Here is a 21,610-nt window from a genome sequence, read left to right as displayed (position 1 = left end):
TATTAACATATCTTTTAATTTGGTCCCTTTTAGTTTTTCTGTTCTTGGACAATATAATAAGCCAGTTGTTATGGGTTTTTGTGAACATATTAAGTTACCAACAGATTTTGCTAGGTCTGAATACAAAGCTTAGCCAACCACTTTGAAGATAGGTTAATTACCTGCACAGAATAACTTAGGCAAATATGCCAATACTATGAAAGTCTGTATTCTGTTTGCTATGGGTTTCTAAAGACACTGCTGTCTACAGGCACAGTGATACAAAACTGAGGCATTCCTGTTGCAGTGATTCCTTCAACTTCTACTCAAACAGTGACAAATGCTCAGACATCAAGGAGTCTTTGTCCTGAAACAGCCATTTTTTTTCTACTTTTAGTTAATTTATAAAACACAGCATTCATATGCTTTCCTTTTCTTTTTTTTTTTAAGCACAGATAAGCAAAAAAGGGAATAGCACTCTATACTAAATTTCTTCAAGTTACGGACCAAAGCAGCACAGTTCTGGATTTACTTCCAACTTGCCATAGTCATAACAGAAAACCTATTTAGCACACACAGCTGTTTTCTTCTCTTTCTGCAGATAAGAGATGTGTGTGAAGTAGTTTCCTGATAAACACACCAAGAAAGTACTTCATTTATTAAGATGTCTAAATTTGTTTTAAAACAGATGGAAAAAATGAAAGCAGGATATGGATATTCAAAACCAAATTTATTTCTCGAAAATTTACACTTAACTAATTTCAATTAGCACATTAATTGGAAAATAGAGGAAAATATGAAAAATAGTACTTATTTTAAAAAATTAAACCAAACTAAAGCTAAAAATTTTAATCAAAGTGCAAATGTTCATATTCCAAAGTACCGTTTCTTGACTGTTAAAACTGATGCTTAAAAAAGCTGCTTGTGAGTGCAATTCAACAGCTAATTTGTTTACTGACTGTACAGAGAACTCAAACAATAATTACTAATTCAGAGTGCTCTCGTAAACAACCTATTTTTGGTTGAAACACTCATGAGGCCCAGAGGATGCTCTAAGGACAAGACACAGTGGCTTTAAGCAAGATAGGTTTTATATTACTTATTCATTTATGTTGTAAAGACCTGAGATTTAAGCTTAATAATTCTCTATTGTCTTACTAACTACACAAAGAAATGGAGGTTAGCTCATCCATAAATAAATTATGCAGAAATAGAATACACGCATAAATAAACACAAGGTTCACACTTTCTTTACCTCTGCCTCTTTTTATTGTCATATTTAAGACAATTATAAAAGATTTAATTTTAGTCTTAATTTTAAAGCATACAAGAGAGTGAACTCAACATTTAAATAGCTCATTTTTCTATATTTACAAAAACCGAAAACAAAACCAAACAAAACCTCCACCCCCCAAACCAACCAAGCAACAAAACCCAAAACCCAAAACCAACCAAATAAAAAACACAACCAACCAAAAAACGGAATAAGGAAAGATGTTATTTGTTCAGTACAAACTCCACCCATTTAGATATTGACAAGAATCTTTATTCACAAAAATGTCAAGCACTATCAGTAGAATTACCCTTTATAGAACAAAGTACTTAACCACAGGAAAGGTTTATGGGCTTTCTCTCCATGAAGCCCTTACCCATGTTAAAGTTATATCTAGAAAAAGAAACAGACAAATGAGTAAGTGGCAATCTCACTGAGATTACAAAGAAAAGTCTAATTTATTCTGAAATTTCTATTGCTAAAACAGAGATAGCAAAATATATGTAACTTTTAGAGCAGATAATAAATGCATTACATTCTCCATTTTCACCCTGCCAAAACCTAGGCAAATGCAGATCTTAGCATCACACCAAAAACACAAAATAATTTGAGAATAGCTGTGTTGAATTTCATATGAGATCTTCTCTGCATAGAGGATGAATTAAAAAACAGACAGTGGCACCTGAAGACTTAAACCAATAGATTTAGTATCTCTGAATATAGCCTTACACTTTTGGTGGACATGAAGACAAACTGCAGCACAAAAAACTTCATTTTCAAATGCCAGAATACTCAGCAGCTTGCTTTTTCTTTGTAAGGGGACAACATCAGCTTCTTTCTCTACTTCATTTCTCTCCAACCTTGACCCACATCATGAGCACACTGAGTATCCAAACACTGTTGCGAAAACACTAAGATACTTTCCTTCCATAGCACCACCATAAATTTAAGTATAGCACACTGAAATGATTTGAGATCTATATTCATTCTGATAACTTTTTCAGTGGACTACAGCTAAAAATACTTCCCAATTATTTCATAGCAATGCATAAAAACAGCACCCCTTAAATTTCTACTTTATATAATAAAATCAAAGTAGGTCGCTCAGATGATCCTGCTCGATTAGGAAACCTTCCCAAAACTAGGACTGCTCTAAGTTACTGATTCCAGCAGTTAAGACAGTTGCTGTCATAGGAAAAGCTATCTATAATTTGCAATACTCTTCGAACAGTCTTCACAGAATTTAGTAGCATCCACAATGTACAGCTTCTTGTAGATATAGTCCCAAAACAGAATCCTGGGGAGGAAAATAATTTACTGGATAATAACTCAGGATGAAGAAAAGCCCATTAAAACTACCAAAGCAAAGAGAAATACTTCCAACACTTTGAACAGTGCTCCTGAACTCACGATGAATTAATCGCAGACTCAGTTCCAGCCTTCTGAAGTTCCTGTTCTTAGAAGCTGTAGACTGACCTCTGCAGCTCCTGCTGAAAGGACACTTCTGAAAAGCATTCTAGGCAAGCTCACAGAACTTCCTGCAATTTTTTTTTTTTAAATAAAATCTGAATACACATTAAATAAATAGTGTGTTAATAACAGCTTGCACCCACTAAGGGTAATAGAAAAAGTTAACACTATCACAGGAAAAAGAAAATTAGGTTAAATCCAATTTAAATTTGTTTCTGCTCTCTGGTGTAGTCTCTCCTCTCAGGGTCTGTACTAACCACAGGTGGTGAACAATTGGGCAATTCTTTTGATATAATTTCACTTATCAATTCACTTCTGTTGAGACACACAGAACTGATAATACACTTTGCTTAATTTAAATAATGTTTGCTTACTATCTCTTGCTTTGCTACCTTGTTTTCTGTCCAAGTGCTATGTAACAATGGGAATATGAAATTCATTATGATCAAATATCAGAGGCCGCCTGGGGGGGGTTGATTCTTTGTCCGCTTTGTGTAACAGTTTAAAGAGACCTGTTCCAATATTCATTGGAATTCCCATGATGATGCACTCAGAAACACCTAGGAAAAAAACAAACAAACACAGTGAACATGTGAAAAGGATTTACGAAACTACTTTCACTTGCCCATTCTGTTTTGTGTTGCCTACAAAACACGGCCACATATAAGGACCAAGGCCTCATCACTAGACGAAGTAAAATGTCATGGTCATCAGACCAGTATGTTACTTAAACAGTGTTAAATTCTACAGGAAAAACTCAACCTAAACATCTTCTCCAGTGATGAAAGCTCTTCAGAAGGTTTGTTTTTAGAGAAGACATGTCCCATGCAGTGCCCACAGCAGAAGATGTAAGGCAAGCTTACTTCTTGTTCATTCTCTGACTCAGTGCTAAGGCTTCAGTCAAACCTGGCAGGGTTCCCTTGAAACCTCCCCAAGTTCCCAGTGAGAAAGGCACAGAACTACTTGAGCTGTAACACTCCTGGCATTTTTACCACTCAAAAAGTGCTTGTTTTGAAGTCAAAGATTGAGTCTTTGACTCAATGAGTCAATGATTTTTGACGGTTATAACACTTTCACTGCAACGTGCTGCCATGTTTATATTCCTGATCTAGACTTTCCCAAAGAAAGTCCCCACACGTTCCACACTCAAAGCAAGCTCTCAGATATCAGTGTTTCTCTCTCAGCATGCTATTATGATCTAAATGACATTTTTGCACGTTCTCAGGAGTATAACCAGATTGTCCTTCATATAAACGTTTAAGAAGGTAACAATAAAGAGCTGTACATTTGAATGCAGAAAGGATGAAATTGCTTAAAATTCTGACTTGATTCACAATTTGAATGTATACAAATGAAGATTCAGAAAACACCATGCACAAAGCACTGTTTGAAACTGGCTACACTAAGACCATCTAGATATACACACAAGTATATCTAGTTAACTAGTTAACTTTTGCATAACACATGCATATTTCTGTATTTCATTAGTACCCAGAAACTCCCAATTCCAGCTCCAGGACAGCACATATCGCATAAACAGATCTTGAAAAGAGTGAAACCTGCTTTACTTCTTTTCTCCATTTAACCTATTAGACAGACTTTTTAACAATTCAGTCCCAAAATACATGTAGCTTAAAGGAGAAGAGTATCACAAAAGAATGGGGACAAAGACATTACAAAAACTCAAAACTATTTCAATTCCAAATATTTGAGCACATGGCAAAAATACAAAAGAAAGACAAAGAGAATGCCAGAACTCATTGACTGGGTTTTCTGTTTGCTGTATATATGTGGGCATGCATACACTTGTGCATATGTAGCCATGTATTTTCAAAATTTACCAGATTCTTTCATGAACTCACTAAGATGATTCAATGGTGGCTAATAGACTTAAATTTAAAACTCAGGAACAGATACTTGTTGTCAGGTTTCTTTTTAAATGTATCTTCTCTGCTGTTAATGAAGTCAACACTGATAAACAAGACTTCTGATTAAAAAACAAAGACCCACAATTTTCATCTATTTAGATTAGAACTAAATGAAGACATCAAGAACTTGGCCTTTCCGCTTATTTCTAGGTACAAGTGCTAAATAACCTAAGCAATCAGGTAAGAGTATAATCTTCAGCTAGGCTGAGATGTACCTGTCTCCCTACTTCTTAGCAGGAATGAAAATGAAACCTAAATACTGAGGTACCAGATTTATTCAACAGCTCTAGGTGCTGAATATAAACTTTCACAATTAAAAAACCAGAACTATTGATAGTGAGACAAATTCCCTAGTATTTCACTGAGATCTAGGGTGATCAGTACAACCAAATTACTCAAAGTCTGCTTTCAGAAACATCTAACAAATATCCAACTGACTTCAAGATCTCAGTCTGAGATGAGAAGTAGATAAACACAACAAACTTCTAGGCCTTCTAGAATGAATTAGCCTCAAGCTTGAAGTTAGCCTCAAGTTTTTGCCATACCAGCTGAACAGGAAGCTTAAAGATGAAACTCCAATGCTTTGAAGAGGTTTCAGAGATGCTGGGCAAGGACCACAAACTGTAACAGACTTGGCAATACCTACCACAAACAGAATCCTTCTGTCCAAAGTAGGCAGCATCAAAGAGATGGTCTGCAGTCTTTTCAAACGAAGCCAGCATCAACACACTTTCCTTCATTTTTGCCAGTCCAAACCTGGTAATGCCCAGAACTTCACCCTTGATTGATGGAAAAACCCAAAGAGTAAGCCTGAGTAAATAAGTAAATATACTATCTACAATACAGTATTGTCATAATACACTGATTCACAGTCGAACATCCTGAAAGTTAATAGTTTGGCAGTAATGAATATTTACATAAAAGAAAGTCATACCAGCTTATATTGTATATGAAGTATCAATGGCTAATAGCTCTTGAATAGCTATTGAGTATTGAACAAATTGAAAGAAACATGGCCGTGAGAAAACTCCATGGTTATAAACTGGCTGCTGAGCTACAAACTTCAGTGATGTCTGAGAGCACTATGCTGAATCCACTGCCTATTATCTACAGATAAATCTGACCTCAGCTGCCAAGAGACTACAGAAGATGCTAAATCTTCATTTTTTCACTCTCCAGAAAAAAAGGTAATGAGCTTTCTAAACTAACTTGACTTTTTGTTTCTTATTTCTTAGAAGCATCCTGATTATATCAGATTACACATAGAAGCCTAAGTCAGAAGGACAGGCAAAAGAATGCATGGTCAGAAGAACAGGCAAAAGAATGCATGGTACGAGCTGACCAAGTTTAAAACATGGCACTCTGATGCCCTTTCCTACTGCTGTGCTGCAACTTCAGAGTCACAGACCTGGGGACTGCTGCTGCTCAGTACAACAAAGCTCTGTAGTTTGGGAACAAACCAGAACTCCATCTATTTCACCCAAATTAAACCCTTGCACTCTGGCAGGCAAATAGTAAAAATCTTACTTCACTAAGTGTACTCAACTCTAAAAACCATATTGGATGTGAAAGAAAGAAAATCAATCAGTAAGGAGCAGATGATTTTGTACTAACACGTTGTGTAAGACTGTTCATGTCAGCTGATTCTATGTGCAATGTCTGTATCCTTTGCCTCTCACATATGGTGCAGCTGTTACAAACCACTCCTGGTGGGGTTTTCTGCACAGCAAGCCTTAAACTGCATGCATGGCTACCCCAACAGTTGTTTTTCACACCATCATGTTTAGGATTCCTACTTTCAATATGAAATTATTGTTCCCTACTCATATCAACTAGTTTTCAGTCAAAATAGATCCACCCTCCCCCAAAGAACTAGAGTAATTAAGCATACGTGTAAAATATAAATAACAGTATTAGGTCAGTACACCTTGGAATTCCTTAAGCCCAGAATGAATTTCCATCTCCTGAGCTCACCCATCCTTCTCAAACATGATAAAATTAATTTGTTTAAACAGACAAATGTAACATTTAGAAAAACCATAGTACAAACCTTGTAAGTCATTAGATCAGACAATAACATGACATGTCTCCTGTCAATGCTCATGCCATGGTTGACCATTGTGTACTGAATCTCATTGATAATGGTTGTCCGAGCAGCTTCAATTCCCAGAGTTTTCTCTACCTGCACAAGAGATCGTTACATGATTGTTGCATGCTACATGCATGAAGAACCCAGTGCTTGGAGCACGTATATTCCTGGAATAAACACCATCTGATAGCATACTGATAACCCATTTCTATGACTACCCTTTTAACTTCTCCATTGGAAAAATATATATAGAAACAACTTCTCTGTGGTGAACAGTGACACCAGTTAATTATTCTCTCATGTTAATGCATTCTGACATGTATTAGTGGAATCAGGCTTCATTCCATATGAACTGCTGCATCTGAGCACAAACAAGCACTGGTAATAAAGATGCTATAGGGAAAACCCCACAGCACCCATTTAGACATTACCTCATAAGTGTTGTTAGAGGATGTTTTTGTTCCTTTCACTCCATGAGTAGCCATAACAGCTCTTAGATTATCACCTTCAACCAGAAGCTTGTATTTTTCCTTTCCGCTTTGTTCATCAACATGAATGACAGCTCGGGAAACCTCTGGTATGCCTTGCACTACAACCTGCACACAAAAAAGAAGCCCTAATAACTTTGATGTATACAGTATAAAAGGGTAATGCGTACCAGCATTCAAACCTATTGAGAAGGTCTAGTACATGGGAGTAAAGGCTCACTCAAAACACATCTGAGTAAGATTTCTTGCTCTTAAATACACTAGTGCAGAACTGACACTGACACTGTAGTATAACCCTTACTCACTAGCTACATTTTGTGTTTTGTCAGACGTTCCCACACTCTTGTTTGCGAATCTGAATGATGGCAGTCCCATACAAATGAAAGGGCAAATTGCTAACAATAAAGGTTCCCTTATCTCTGTTTTTAAAATCCAGAGTAGAGAGTCTCCTCACAGTAAGCTGAAAAAATGCCAGATACTGTCATGTGGTTCAATTTTAGATACAGCTGAAAGCAGATGTAACTATTTCATACAACTGCTGCACTTGGAATGCTTCAGTGAAGCTCCCATTTTATTTACAAATATTAGTAAAGGATGGCTTAGTTTCAACAGCAAGCAGTACCATCACAATCTAAGAGTTACTGATCCAGCCTATTGTCACTGTCAATACTGACAAGAATTATTTCATCTTGCCACCATGGAACAAATTATTACTACTGATTACCTGCCACAACATGAGACAGCCTTGGCTTTTACCTTTGGTAGCTCTTCCTTGAGGGACTGCAATACATAATACATGGAACTCTTGCTATTTTCACGAGGGGTAACACACACAACTGCTTCTCCATGGACAGCAACATCCCCAGGCTTCACTCGGAGTTTAGAGACGCAAATGGAGTAGCGCACAGTCTCGGCATTCACCTGTGCCAAAAGGCAACCAGCAAACACCAGGGTTATCACAGCAGGTATCAACGTGCTCAAACAAATGGAGCCGTCTTTCAACAGATGAAAAAAGGAAAAATGTAAGAAAAAAACCCCAAATATGGTCTTCTAAGTTAGTTTTATAAATTCATGAAATAGTATCCTATGCTGAGGGTACCAGCCTGTACATTAACCAATGGACAGAAATAGCATCCCTGTGTTTAGGAAAACACAAATGTATGTTCTCTCACTTGCCAATAAAGGGGAGTTATCCACTTTGCAAGGAAAAAATAAAAAAACCCTTCCGATGTAATGTAGCCACACAACATCCGTCATTCACTTCCTTTATTTTTTAGCTTCCCCTGGTGTGATTACTGGCACAGGATTATGAGACCCTTTGTAACATACCCAAGGTATAATCTGTGTAAGAAGTGAACAACTCACCTCTAATCTTAGTAGCCTAATGCGCTCTAAAGACAGCTTCACTAGGATGAAGCAGTCATCTGGAAGAAACACTTCCTCAATATATTCAGAAATCTTTAAGAGACAAGGACAAAACAATTAGCATGCATAAATGGCTAAAATGCCCATTGCAATTGGCTAATGCATACATTTAAAGCATTAGCAGTAATACAATTTTCTTACCTCTCCTAACAAAGTTTTCTCAATTCTTCCTTTAACCAGACGGGCAAAATCAGGATCATCATCTTTGTCCAACTGTGCTGTTATAATAGGGGTGCTACAAGAATAAACACACACAAAAACCCAGGTAGGAAATTGCTCAGCTAGGGTACAGATAGCAACCGGAATTACAGCCTGCCTTATGGAGTTTCTCTCTTATCTGGAGCAGTATTTAGTAAGATAAAGAGATCTTCAGCTTCCTCAAGTGTATTTAAGAAAAATTACCATTCAGGTACTTCAGGCTGATAAAAACAAGTAAACACAAGTACTAGTGACTGTTTTCATGGCATATGTTATTCTAGTATTATTTAAGCGTGGCTTCGTGCATACCTAGAAATAAGTATGCTTCAAGTACTGCTAAGCACCAGAGTACTTCACGCTAAGGAAATATTATACTTAACAAATAATCAGTTTTATTTGGTTTTCTCTGTGGACTTAAGTATCACAGTTGGGCAGACATCAGATTTCTGTTGTTTGAGTATTTGCACTGAATGGTGTCTAGTATATTGCTCAGGACAGGGAAATGCCATCATGTATTGCAAATTTACCCATCAGGTTTCACTTGGGCAGAGGGAAAAAAAACCTCAGCAGATCAAAACAATATCTGTACCTAATCGCCTTTGAAGCATTAATGATTTCTTTGATTCTTGGCACACCCAAAGTAATGTTCATTGAAGCAACACCAGCAAAATGAAAAGTCTTCAGAGTCATCTGTGTGCCAGGCTCACCAATGCTCTGGGCACAAAGAGCTCCTACTGCAGAACCAGGCTCCATCTGTGCCCTGTTAAAAAAAATATAGAAAGAGATATAGAACTGAATAAGGTATAAGATACTAAGCAAATAGCAACAGAAACTATTCTGGTAGATATACAAGAACTCTGTTAATATATTATTTTAGTAAAAAAACCAAGAGAGAGGTTGAAAGGTCACCAATACTTTAAGACTGATCTCATACAAAGCAAGAAGATGCCCTGTCATATAAGCATTTTGCAGATTCAGTATAACTTCCATTACAGATTACAAAATGCTTGTCTTTCTCCTAAGCACCAAACAATCTCCCTTCAGGGAAATCCCATATGTTAACATGTACTTACTCCAGTAAAAGAGATAATTCACATCACAAAACACTTAAGACAAACGTAAACAAGTAGTCCTAGTAAGGGAAAGCAAAAACTGGTAATTGCTTTAAAAGAGTTAAGAATTTAATATATACATGAATTTTCTAGAAGAATAAAAGATTAAGAAACAATTGATGCAGGTAGGCCACAAAGGAGAGATCACCCATGGCTGCACGTGTCCGAATCTGAGAAGTCTAAGGAAATTAAATAAATCTCAATGGAAAAAGATTAGAAAACCCATACTAGCATTATCTTGGCAGAAACCAAGAGTAACAAACAAAAGGATCCTATAAGTGCATAGTAGACCAAAGAACATTTTAGAACAAAGTGGGATATAACTCCTCAGACTGTAGATCAAGAATAGCTACCAAGATTCACATGAATTTGAAACTCATCTATAGAGACTTTGTTCTGCACGGATTCATGGAAGGTTTTCAAAAACCTCCTGCAAGAGGGGGAGGAAAGAAACATGTCTGGCAGTGGGTGTAAGAATGTGAAATGTTTAAACAATATCCTCCCTTACTCTGAATCCTATCACTTTTGGTTTTTACCAGAATCTGCTGTCAAAACACAGTCTGTGGATATAAGCAATGAGTAGCAAAATGGTGAAACTGTGCTTGTTGGTATGATTACTATTACTTTAGAAGGAAGGTGCTTAAACACAAGCAGGTAGCTTTGCATGCTCAAAAAATATAAAATAAAACAAAGTATTTTTTTTACAATGTAAAAGGATACCAAAGTTTGTTAATGACAGGATCTGATTTTGACTCAAGACAAATGTAAAAAACCCACCTGTTAGATTTCTAGAACTTTTGTGCAAGACTCTGCCTTAACAAGCCCACCTGTAGACAGTGATCTTTTTTTTTTTGCATCCTACCTTTGTCTTGCAATGTTTATGTCATTGGAGCCAATTGTTTCTAATTCTTTGTACTGCATTCACAACAGAACCAACATACATACAGTAAAAACAGCAAAATACACCCAGATGTTACCAATAAAACAGCATCACTGAGAACACAGGAGGATAAACACTCACCTCATGTATTTGTCTCTACAAGTCTCTAGAAACTTCTCTAGTTGTGTTGGAGTAATCCTATCCAACTGATACAAAACTCTTGGCTGAAAAGAGAATGGCACAGTTGGAAAAGCAACAACTTATGAAGATGGAAAAGAACTACATCATTACACCCTTGAAACTATTTACCTCTGTTGTGCCATTGTCATTAATTCCATACTTGTCCCTAGTTTTTTTTATCTTCTCAGAAACACCTTTGATGAATTTTCTAATTTCCTGAAACCACATTAAAAACACAGTAAGCAAAGACATGGTCTCCATATCGAAGTCTTGAACAGTAAGTTATTTACTTTAAGCTCCGAGTATTTGCAATAAATTAATAATGCACAGTATGAAGATAGGAACCTCAAAATTTAGACACACACATACATTAGAGTTTAGCAATCCAGATCCACTTTGGTGTAGCCACAAATCAGTAGCAGCACATGAGGACTGTGGTCCATGCTGAATAAAAGCATCCTTCCTGAGAACACACTGACAGGTGAAAATACTTGACTTGGGTTGACCCTTCCTACCCACCACTTAGTTTAATTGATTTGAAAACTAAGAAAAACCCCAACTCAAAATTCTAATTTTTTGGCAATACTGACACAAACACATTCTCACTCATTCCTCACTATTCAAAAGTGTCAAAATGGGAAGACTGTGGCAAGAGAGGAAGTATATGAAGTATATCTGCTGGATACGTTTCAGAGATTTGAGGTGCACTTTATTTTGAGAAAAAACTTCCAAACTATTTTATACATATCACTCTTTACCTAATATAATTCAAATAACTTCTCTAAGCAGTGGAGAGGTCTTGAAGATAATTGCATTTAACAGGTCATACTACATAGACCTTTCACTCTCTTACCAGGCTTACCCAAAAGATAGTATTGACTGGAACATAAACTGAAATAATACTGTCAGAAAAATATCCAACATTTATTCTATAAACAATCATTTGGTCATTATACACTGGACATATACATGTACACTACAAGTCATTAAATACGAGATCCATGATTAAACTCTTCCACAAACGTGAATTTGGTGCAAGTCATTACCATAACACAAGGTTATCAAAACCAAAATATAAACAAAAAGCAAGAGGAAATCCTTCCCATCTATTTCAACAATGATTTAAGAAAGTCTCCATAGAGAAACACATACTTTGATTTTTTTTTTTAGAATACTTTTAAAATTTTTCTACCCCATTAGTCCTATCTAAGAAAGAGAGTGACGGTTACACAGCATCACCTCTTTTGCACTAGGTACTGGACTCCTTGCAACCAGCACACTCAGCTGAGCATTGACAATTACTTGCAAAAATGATTAAGTATCCAAAGGACTGCCCTTTTTTTTTTCCCACAGCTGAGTTCATAGAATCATTATGAAAACACTTCTATTACATTCCAAGAGAATCCTCACTCTCAAAATAACATTCTTACTGGCATTCAATGTAGAATTTCTAGAGAGTACATTATTTTCTGTGAGTACCAGAACCAATCTCAAAAGTAAAAACAGACAACACAAGTGCTGCTGGATAGATGCTTCAAAGTTGCTTCCCTACTTGAATGACAGGATGTATTCTTATGTTTTTGCCCTGCACTAAGTAGCATTACTCACAAATATATTTGGACATTTTAAAGGCTTTTGACCCCAACATATTTGCAAAAGTTAAATGTGATTTATTTCCTAAAGTAAGTGTTTAGGCAATAATATGCAATTAGAGAGGTTAATCTTTTTATTACACGTGCATAAAAAAGCAATGTTGCAGGACTTGCAGAAGACTTTCTCTTAGACAGTGCCTCAGTTCCAAAGTACTCTAAAAAAATCCAAACAACTCCAAGGCAATAAATCAATTATTACATATAATTCTGAACAAGATAATCAAATTAGGTTATTTCCATACACCAGAGTCAGAAAAGGTGGAAGATAAATCTCTGAAAACTTACTTTTCATTGTCAAATTTTTATTCATGCAGAAGACCTAAAAGAGAAATTACTTATTTTCTCAGCTTTTAGGTATCTGTTGGCAGTTTATCCAAACTATGGATTAATTTTTGCTACAAATGGAATGAAAACTTTGCTGAGCCTCTCTCTGAATTTATAATCTTTAGTGCAACACTGTATTCTATGAGCACAGCTAGGTAACTTCCAGAGTGGACTCAAAAACCCACTGATTTTTCCCACAGCTTCTAAATCTATTAAATCTTAGTCTGTACCAGATTAACAAAAAGGGACCAAATGGGCTCAGTAAAATGTGGCTCAACACAGGCCTTGCCAGCTCCTGCAGAGCAGCTGTTTAGCCAAAAGGGCACTTCAGAGTACAAACCACGCTCTCCCAGGGTTTGCATCAGGTGTGCCAGCAGCCAGGTTAGTGGGGTCATCTACAACACCAAAAGCACTGCTTGCATGGCAATCCTTGCAACGAAGAAGCCACTGGAGCGCACAGTGGCACAGACAACGCCACGAGATTCAGGCAAAATCTCAGGCAGACCCAGTAGGACAAATCTGCATATGGCAGCACTGACTGGCTGTGTACTGAGCTTTTTCTGTCTTTGCACCACATTCACAGCACTCTTATTTCCTCATATCAAAAAAACCACAAAAAAATTACCTTTTTTTTTTAATTGTGAGGGTTTTCAAGGACTTCCCCAATTCCAATCAGAAGGAAAAAAATTCCCTTCACCTGTACCTTAATATACCCAAATACGTTAAAACACTAACATAATTACTGTGTCAGTCAACAACCTGTTTTCTCATCAGCTGAATTCCCTCTGCAAGGGCAGAGTGCAGGAAGAAAAAGTGCTGCTGCTTTGGATGAGGCTATTTAGCCACACTGTATTCTGGACTAGAGTGGATAAGCCCATTACCGGAACCTCTGACTAAAATAACAGCACTAAGAAGCATCTCTCTTCTGGAATGGAAAAGTGGAGGAAGGGAAAGGAAAACACCAGAAAAACATGCTCATATCCCTAGAGACTTAAAGAATGACTTTTAGGAAGAAGTGTCAAGTACTGAAAGAATGCTTCCTCAAAATCTTCAAATCTAGCAATGGGTATTAATTAACATGTCAGGGTTTTCACACTAGGAAAGTTAAATCACTGTGATGAACACCTATGTCAATTTAACAAGCAGAAAGGTATATATGCTAATCAATTACTTTAGCACTATGCACACGTTTTTAGCTAAAAAGCACTAACATTAATGCTCACACAGTGCACACACATGCTACGATTACCTCATTATATTTTTCATAACCTGTTTCAGTTAATGTCTTCAAGGATGAACAAAAAAAAAGGAAAGAAGAAAATGTAACTATCTAAAACTTGAAAAAATCTTAAGCTAATTATCACTAAGGTGATGTAGCCATACCTGTGCTTCTGAAATTAATATCAATTATTTAAACTTTCATGATATGATTTAAAATACATATACTGGAAAAAACAGCTTTATCCACAAACTCTAATATTAAATTATTTGATTTCTTTTCCTTCAGACTTGCAGTTAAGATTTACAGCATATTTCAAATACGGATATAACTTGACTCTATCAATGGGAAGTGCAATTCAGGTTTACCTTGTGCTCTGAAACACTCTGATCTATTAAAAAGAAACCCTTCAAATACAGGTCATGAAATGAATTACTTCTCATCACTGCTGGTAATCAGAAGGTTCTTCAAGATAACAGCTTGATATGGATGTAAGGTTAATTCCACAGGCAGGTTATTTTACAGCTTTGATCAGTGATTCTCAAGGAAGTCTTGAGAGTGGCTGCTCTCATAAATATTAAAATTGCCCAATGCTTTTTCAAACAAATTGCATTTTACAATTCAAAGTATAAGCAGCCATGTGAAGGTTCACTCACCCTTAAAAGCCATGTAAGTAGTCTCCAGACAGGCTTAAGTCCTGTGTTTAAATCCTAAGGAAAAGTTAATCACAGTGTGATAAGTGAGACAATTACCTGCAGAAAACTGTCTTGGCAGCAAAGAAATTCATTCTTCTTCATGATGGACTCAGATGTTAACACCAATTCATTTTTGCTAAGGGCTGGTTCACTTCGGCATGGATAGACAGCCTTCACAGGAAAAAACAAGACTTATCCAACAGACAGCACATGCACAACACCTCCATTGCAAAGACACAGAACACAGATTTGTCGAACTGAATAAGAGCATTTTTTATTTCTGGTTGTGTCTTGTAGTTGGTTTAATGAGGTTTTTTTTTGGTTGGTTTTGGTTTACTACACTATGTATTAGACTACTGTGGAAAGAAGGGCCACACTCCTGATTTCTGCAAATCTGAAGGTATACATTCAGACATTTCTAGGTCTAACCATTTTTTACACTCATAATACAGAAATCTAAAGTTACTTCAGCAAAAGGCTTTTTTCTCGGGGAAGGGGTCATGACACACCAACCAACCAGAAAAACAGAACTGAACAATAGAAGCCCTCAAACATGACAATATTATTGAACAACCACCGGCCAACTGAACTCAAGGAACATCCATGTCTTGATTTAATAGAGAATTAATCTGTGCAATGTACCAAACTAGTACCCAATTAAGCCTGTAGTAATTTATCTACTGAGCTGGATATCAGGCCACAAAACTACGCTTAAGCACAAAAAGAAATTTTACTTTTCACAGCTTATACGCTGTTTGGTCTCTTTACACAAATTGCTCTGTTCACTGGAAAAAATATCTATTACTCTTAGAATACACATCCTAAAAGGCTGACCAGGACCCTTCAAAAAAGGCAGTTTGAGAGTAAATACTTTGAACAAAACCATTTTCCCCATTATTTACTACTTTCTTCTCCAGGCTTAACAGTATTTTCACACTTTCAATAAGGATTTCAGCAATCCTTACCCTGATATTGTCTAGAACTCTCTTGAATTCCAGAGGTTCATCCTTTCCTTCCATAGCTGCAGGATCCAAGCCATCTCCTCCATAAATAAACTGTATAATGTCACCAGTAGAACTTCTGACTGTTAAATCATACTGTGAGCAAAGATCTTCGAGGGATTTTACCAGACGTCTCTGAAGGGGAAAAAAAGGTACAAGGAAAGGAAAATGGACCTTTTTAAAAACAGCTGCTGATTTACAACACAAGAAGTACAGAAACCAGACTTGGGAAATAAATCTGACACAGTGATGAGCAGGCATGAAAACCTGCTTAAAATCATACATCACCCCTCAGGCTTTACTGTACATTCCACAGAACACGAAAGTCAACAAAATTTCATGCAACAACACAATACTCTACATTTAGAATTCCATTGTATAGAAAAGCTAACGACTTAAGGCTAAGCTGCAAAAACCTAATGTAGTTTGAGAGATTTATTTGGATGAATTTTTTGACATAACACTCATATTCTTGCAAGCATATTTATTTCTCAAGGGATACAACACTTTGTATATGAAAGCAGAACCACTCAATGATTGTTTTCCCTGAGCAAGGAGGTCACCTGCTAAAGCCATTTGTCTATCAGCATCATCTGCTTCTCCTACATTAACCCCTTATATTGGGAAATCTCTTAACTACCACATTCCTTTGCATTCCCAAAAAGAAAACATGGTATGAAACATTTTAGGTTAAAAACGTTTTTACTTGAAAGATGGACTTCATTGTTCCATGAAAGCAAATCAGATCACTTGACTAGGCTACAAATTGCTAATTTTTTCTCAATGGTGAGAAAAAAGGTAAGATGAAATAAATATCAAGATTATTCCATTAGTTTTGGAGACAAATGGTCTAATTAGTCAGTCACCCCAAAAGGTGACTGTCTTTGTACAGTTACTTGTATATTTGGGATGTGCTTCCAGCCCCAAATTATCTTGGCTTTTCTACTGCCTGTTACACTGGGAAGAGGGTTATAATTTAAATACTACTTAAATGTTGGAACAGAAATCTTAAGACTGCATATAACAGCAAAAAGCTTTTAGGAGAGACATTTTATTTACAGCCAAAGACACTAAAATCTTGAAGAACCAGTCTAAGCCTATATAGCCAAGGTGCCTCTTACCTAGAGAGAACAGACATTGAGAGGGAGCTTTAGCTGCATTTCTATCATCACTCACATCAGGTTTAGGAACACACTAGTCAGAAAATAGTCCTCAACAATTGCACAGAACAAGGACTTGTACCCATATTCAGGAGGAAACAGCTTAATACAAGCATGTTATTGTACCACTGGCTGAGGTCTCATTTACAAGCTTCGCAGTAGAACAGACCAACCCCTGTATTTCACAGTATAAATTACTCTGTTACACTGAAAACACACAAGGTTTGCACTTCTCCCCGATCCATCACCTTGACATGCACATGAAAAATATCCACATCTTGGAAGACTGATAAAACCCTCAAATCTTGCTGACAGTTACCTGCATGTACCCAGTTTCAGCTGTTTTTACAGCAGTATCAACCAGACCTTCTCGACCAGCCATTGTGTGGAAAAAGAATTCAGTGGGAGTCAACCCAGAATAGAAGCTGTTCGCAACAAAGCCTTTTGCTGCAGGGAGCTGCAGGGAAGAGTGGGAAAAACACAGTTAAAACGCAAAGTATGTTCTGTACATTACAGAAAAACATGGTGCGTTGTCACTGAAATGCTTTCTGAAAGTTAGCCAATATCCTCACCAACAAAGGACAATGACCTCAGCTCTGCTTAGCTCAAGTTCCATATTTGTATTTTAGATCTGAATAAAGGTTTCAGAAGTCCTTGCCTACTTCTTCCAAACTAATTTACCAGTTTCTTCTTCCTCCTACAAACCTTGTCACACTTCCAGCTATTCCCTCCCAACACTACACCAACACTTCCATGAAGCTTGCAAAAACTGAAACTGCAATTAAGAATGTTCATTTTGCTATAGTAGTGCCAAGGTATTTGCTGAAGATTTAGGAAGCCAGGAAAAAGACAGCTGGAGATATGTATATAATTAATTTTTTGGAATTGTTTGCCCTCACCCCTGAGTAAAGTTCTTGCCAGTGAAATTTACACAGGCATCCCTTCAAGTCAAAAATCACTTTTTGTTGTTATTTAACAACAGGTAATGCTTTCTAAATGAGAAAAAAAGCTAAAACTACATTTTATCATCTCATCTAAACCATTAAGTATTGTTTCTTTTTCTACTTATTCAGTATGTCACAGAACTCAGAAGTTGAAATTTGGACATTTAGTCACATATTTAAGTGTCACAGCTACCATCTGACACTTGGCTAACACACAAACTAGACTATGGGCTCATACCTAGAACCTTCACTAATGTTCAGTAGATTTCAAACAGCACGTGAAAAGAAATTAATCTCACTCAATTATATTAACATGTGAATTAGAGTCATTCTTGCTTCATGTAGGACCAAAACATGAAACACAGAGTAACCCATGGTACCTTTCCTGGTGGAAAAAGAGAAAAACCAGAAAGATTTATCTGGCATGTTCTCACCTGTTTGTAAAGACACCAACACACATTCAGCAGTTTTCCTGGGAAGTATTAGTGCAGTCAAATATAACACCAGTGAGAAACTTCAATTATTTTTAGGACTCTCAAGAGATCATCATCATCACTTCAATTTTATCATCACCTCACTTTAATTTTACTAAATTAGAAAGGTCAAAGCAAGGTTTAGTTGTAAAAAGTCAACCTAACTAGATATCCTATGGCAATTCAGAACACTGTTGCTAACTCCCAAATCACACAAAACATTTTACATTGACCATATATGATCCTTTTCCTTCAGCATAGCATGACAACATGTTTCATCATGCAGTCTCTTCAAAAAGAGACTGTCCTTCACAGCCTCTCGTACAGAATTACCTTAGAATGCTTCTCAAAGTGAGGCAAGGACCTGTTTTCAAACCCATCAGGAACACGGGACCCACTGATAGCCTGCTGCCCGACACAAGCAATCATCTGGGATATGTTAATGAAGGAGCCTGAAAAGACAAAGGAAAAGAAAGGCCTTCACTCACAAATTAGGAATATACTGCTTCCCTGATGAGTTGCTTTAACTTGCATGAAGGTGAATTATTTAGCCTCATAACTACGCAGCAAAACAGAAATGCAAGAGTTAGAGAAGCTTTTCTGTTCCTCATCCTGTTAATTTCAGCATTTATACAAAGGCTGGCACTTAAGTCTATGGTACAGCCAACAATTTTTCATTTTGTTTCATTTGGGTCACAGACACTCATGCCATTATTTGGCTCCCGTCCCTATATTATCCTGGGCTATATCATGGATTGTGTTTTACACTGCCCATGATTCTAACCTCCGTATTTTGCTTCAGTTTCCTCAATAAACATACTTCAGCAATACTTTTCATGAAGGGTTCAGTGTCTACCAGGACTCCTAGAACAAATAAAGTCCCAAAGAATTAAGTCACTAATTCTGAAGTTTTATATGCTGAATATGTTTGCAAACAATGCCTCCCCATCACCCCCTAAAAAATTATACACTTAATATATTCTTTTTCTTAGATTTCAGTATTTCTTCAGAACACAACATGTCACTGTGAGGCTTTCCACAATTTATTAGACAGCTAAAAAAGGCAAAAGTGACTTTTCAAATTTTTAACAGAAACAAATGAAAACTCACAGGATTTTGAGACCTTATAGCACCTTCCAGTATCTAAAGGGGGGCTACAAGAAATACAGAGAGGGACTTTATGCAAGGGCATGTAGTGACAGAACAGGAGGAATGACTTTAAACTGTCAGAGGCCAAGTTTAAATCAGACATCAGGAAGAAACTCTTTATAACAAGGGTGGTGAGGCACTGGAACAGGTTGCTCAGAGAAGCTGTGGATGCCCCATCCTGGTCTGGTAGAAGGTGTCCAACCCACAGCAGGGGGTTGGGACTAGATGATCTTTCAAGTCCCTTTCAAATAATTCCATGATTCGACAAAATGTTAGTTCCAATTCTGAATGTATCATTCACTGCTGATTTTTCTATGTGATATAAATACTTGAAGAAGAAACACAACTGAAAACTTTTTACTGATTATAGTCTAAAGAACAACAAGATGTTTTGCAACTTGTACTAAAAATCAAGACACAAAAATACCAGAACATCTGTTTGATTTTAACTAACCATACCCAACCTGTACTTACTGAACTACTTGAAACATCTATGACATGAACTTGCACAACTGACAATATAAAACAAGCTATAAAGATGGAACAAATAAGTTTCACATAAGTGAAAGAGTGAGCAACCTACATGCCAAGTTCAGCTGTCCCTACCTTTAGAACCACAGAGAGCCATGATCAGGGGACTGTTGCTCTTGTCCAGTTCTCTGAGACAGGCACTGCCAGCGTGATCTCTGATAACAGACAGTTCTTTAAGGATTAAAGCCTGAAATACAGTATTTCAGAGGTTCAGAATTTGCTAAAAAACACTTACACAAACAAAACTCTATCACTCTCAGCAACACCTTTAGTAGTAAAAGGGAATTCAAACACAGTAAAGACAAAGAAACCCAGCTGCTGCTTCAGGTAAAACAATTTTAAATTTCAGCTTGCCTAATTTCCGGTTTGCTGAAGAAAATGTCTTTGTTGGGATAAAACAGGGGTATCCCAAGAACATGACAATCTCTTATCAGCATCAAAAATATCAGCTAAATTGCGCATTGCACTAAGCTCTAAGTCACACTGTGCTGCATGGAAGACAACCACAAAAATCTTGATCAATGTAATCAACTCCATTCCAATTACCTGTGTAATTTTATTCTCTTGCATCACCCCAATACACCCTGGAGGATTTCAGTTGTTCTGTGTTAAGCTAACATTTTAAGATGCATACAAACATCTGAAGCCTGTATAAACTCAGCTCAAGTTACATGCCTAGGGACTATTTGCTTGCATTTTTAGGTTTCAGAAAACAACTGTAGACTTTGCAATGTACAAGAACATATTTGTGAAGCCTCTACTCCAAATGGATAGTGAATTTTATTAAAAATTTTACCTCTAGTGTCTCTTCTGCAGTACAACCAGGCTGCTGCTGTAACTTGCCAGTGTTCAGAGCTTCAATATACTCATCACATTTCTTATAGCCAGCATTCAGGAGCTCATACTTAGCTTTAAGCAGGCCCTGCCCAGGGGTTACATCACCAATTCCAATTGAAAAGCCACGATTAGCTATTATTAAAAAGAAAATAAATTTTGATAGTTCAATCTCATATAGAGAAAACAAATTACACCCAGGAAATATTATTGGGAACTTTCAGTTTTGCTCTCCCATCATGTGACCATCACAAGCACTTTATAACCACAGTAATAATTGTTTCACTGTCTCCCACCTTCAAAACAAGGTTATTTTTTTAAAAGCACAGCAGGTCATATTTGAAGCAAAAATTTTGCTTGCTCTCTATTACTGCATTAAAGTACTATTTAACAAGGAAATGTACTTACAAAGATAGACTGGAGCAAGTCTGGCCAGACGTGACATGGCATCTGCAGCTTCCACCTGGCCCCAGTCTCTCAGCAAGATGTAGAAGATGTTGTTCTTGGATCCTGACCCCAGTGTTCCTTTGTCCATACTGCCACTCATTAACTCGCTGTTTTGAATTGTAACATCTAGAAATGAAAAAGCAAATGAATTTACCAGTT

The 21,610-nt window shown here is 36.8% G+C and overlaps 1 protein-coding gene across 3 annotated transcripts in view; it reads right to left on the bottom strand.

Moving 5' to 3' along the window:
• Positions 1-1,450: 1,450 nt before the first annotated feature.
• The window catches only part of POLR3A (RNA polymerase III subunit A), a 32,473-nt gene continuing 12,313 nt past the window's right edge, over positions 1,451-21,610 (bottom strand). For 2 of the 3 annotated variants that reach the window (XM_084210113.1, XM_084210115.1), the window contains 18 exons: positions 21,413-21,577; positions 20,967-21,139; positions 20,246-20,357; positions 18,824-18,942; positions 17,393-17,530; positions 15,878-16,048; positions 14,970-15,083; positions 14,248-14,283; positions 11,152-11,238; positions 10,984-11,066; positions 9,440-9,610; positions 8,794-8,887; positions 8,593-8,685; positions 7,984-8,148; positions 7,171-7,335; positions 6,701-6,832; positions 5,297-5,429; positions 1,451-3,282 (listed from right to left, as the gene is read on the bottom strand). In XM_084210113.1, coding sequence (XP_084066239.1) covers positions 3,134-3,282; positions 5,297-5,429; positions 6,701-6,832; positions 7,171-7,335; positions 7,984-8,148; positions 8,593-8,685; positions 8,794-8,887; positions 9,440-9,610; positions 10,984-11,066; positions 11,152-11,238; positions 14,248-14,283; positions 14,970-15,083; positions 15,878-16,048; positions 17,393-17,530; positions 18,824-18,942; positions 20,246-20,357; positions 20,967-21,139; positions 21,413-21,577 — 2,300 coding nt within the window. In that variant the 3' untranslated portion in view covers positions 1,451-3,133. The remainder of the gene's footprint in view (positions 3,283-5,296; positions 5,430-6,700; positions 6,833-7,170; positions 7,336-7,983; positions 8,149-8,592; positions 8,686-8,793; positions 8,888-9,439; positions 9,611-10,983; positions 11,067-11,151; positions 11,239-14,247; positions 14,284-14,969; positions 15,084-15,877; positions 16,049-17,392; positions 17,531-18,823; positions 18,943-20,245; positions 20,358-20,966; positions 21,140-21,412; positions 21,578-21,610) is intronic. The other variant, XM_084210114.1, reaches the window with a different exon arrangement.

This window comes from Fringilla coelebs (genome assembly GCF_963513975.1).
Source record: "Fringilla coelebs genome assembly, chromosome: 8".
Classification (NCBI taxonomy): domain Eukaryota; kingdom Metazoa; phylum Chordata; class Aves; order Passeriformes; family Fringillidae; genus Fringilla; species Fringilla coelebs.
This window is presented reverse-complemented; position numbering and strand designations above follow the sequence as displayed.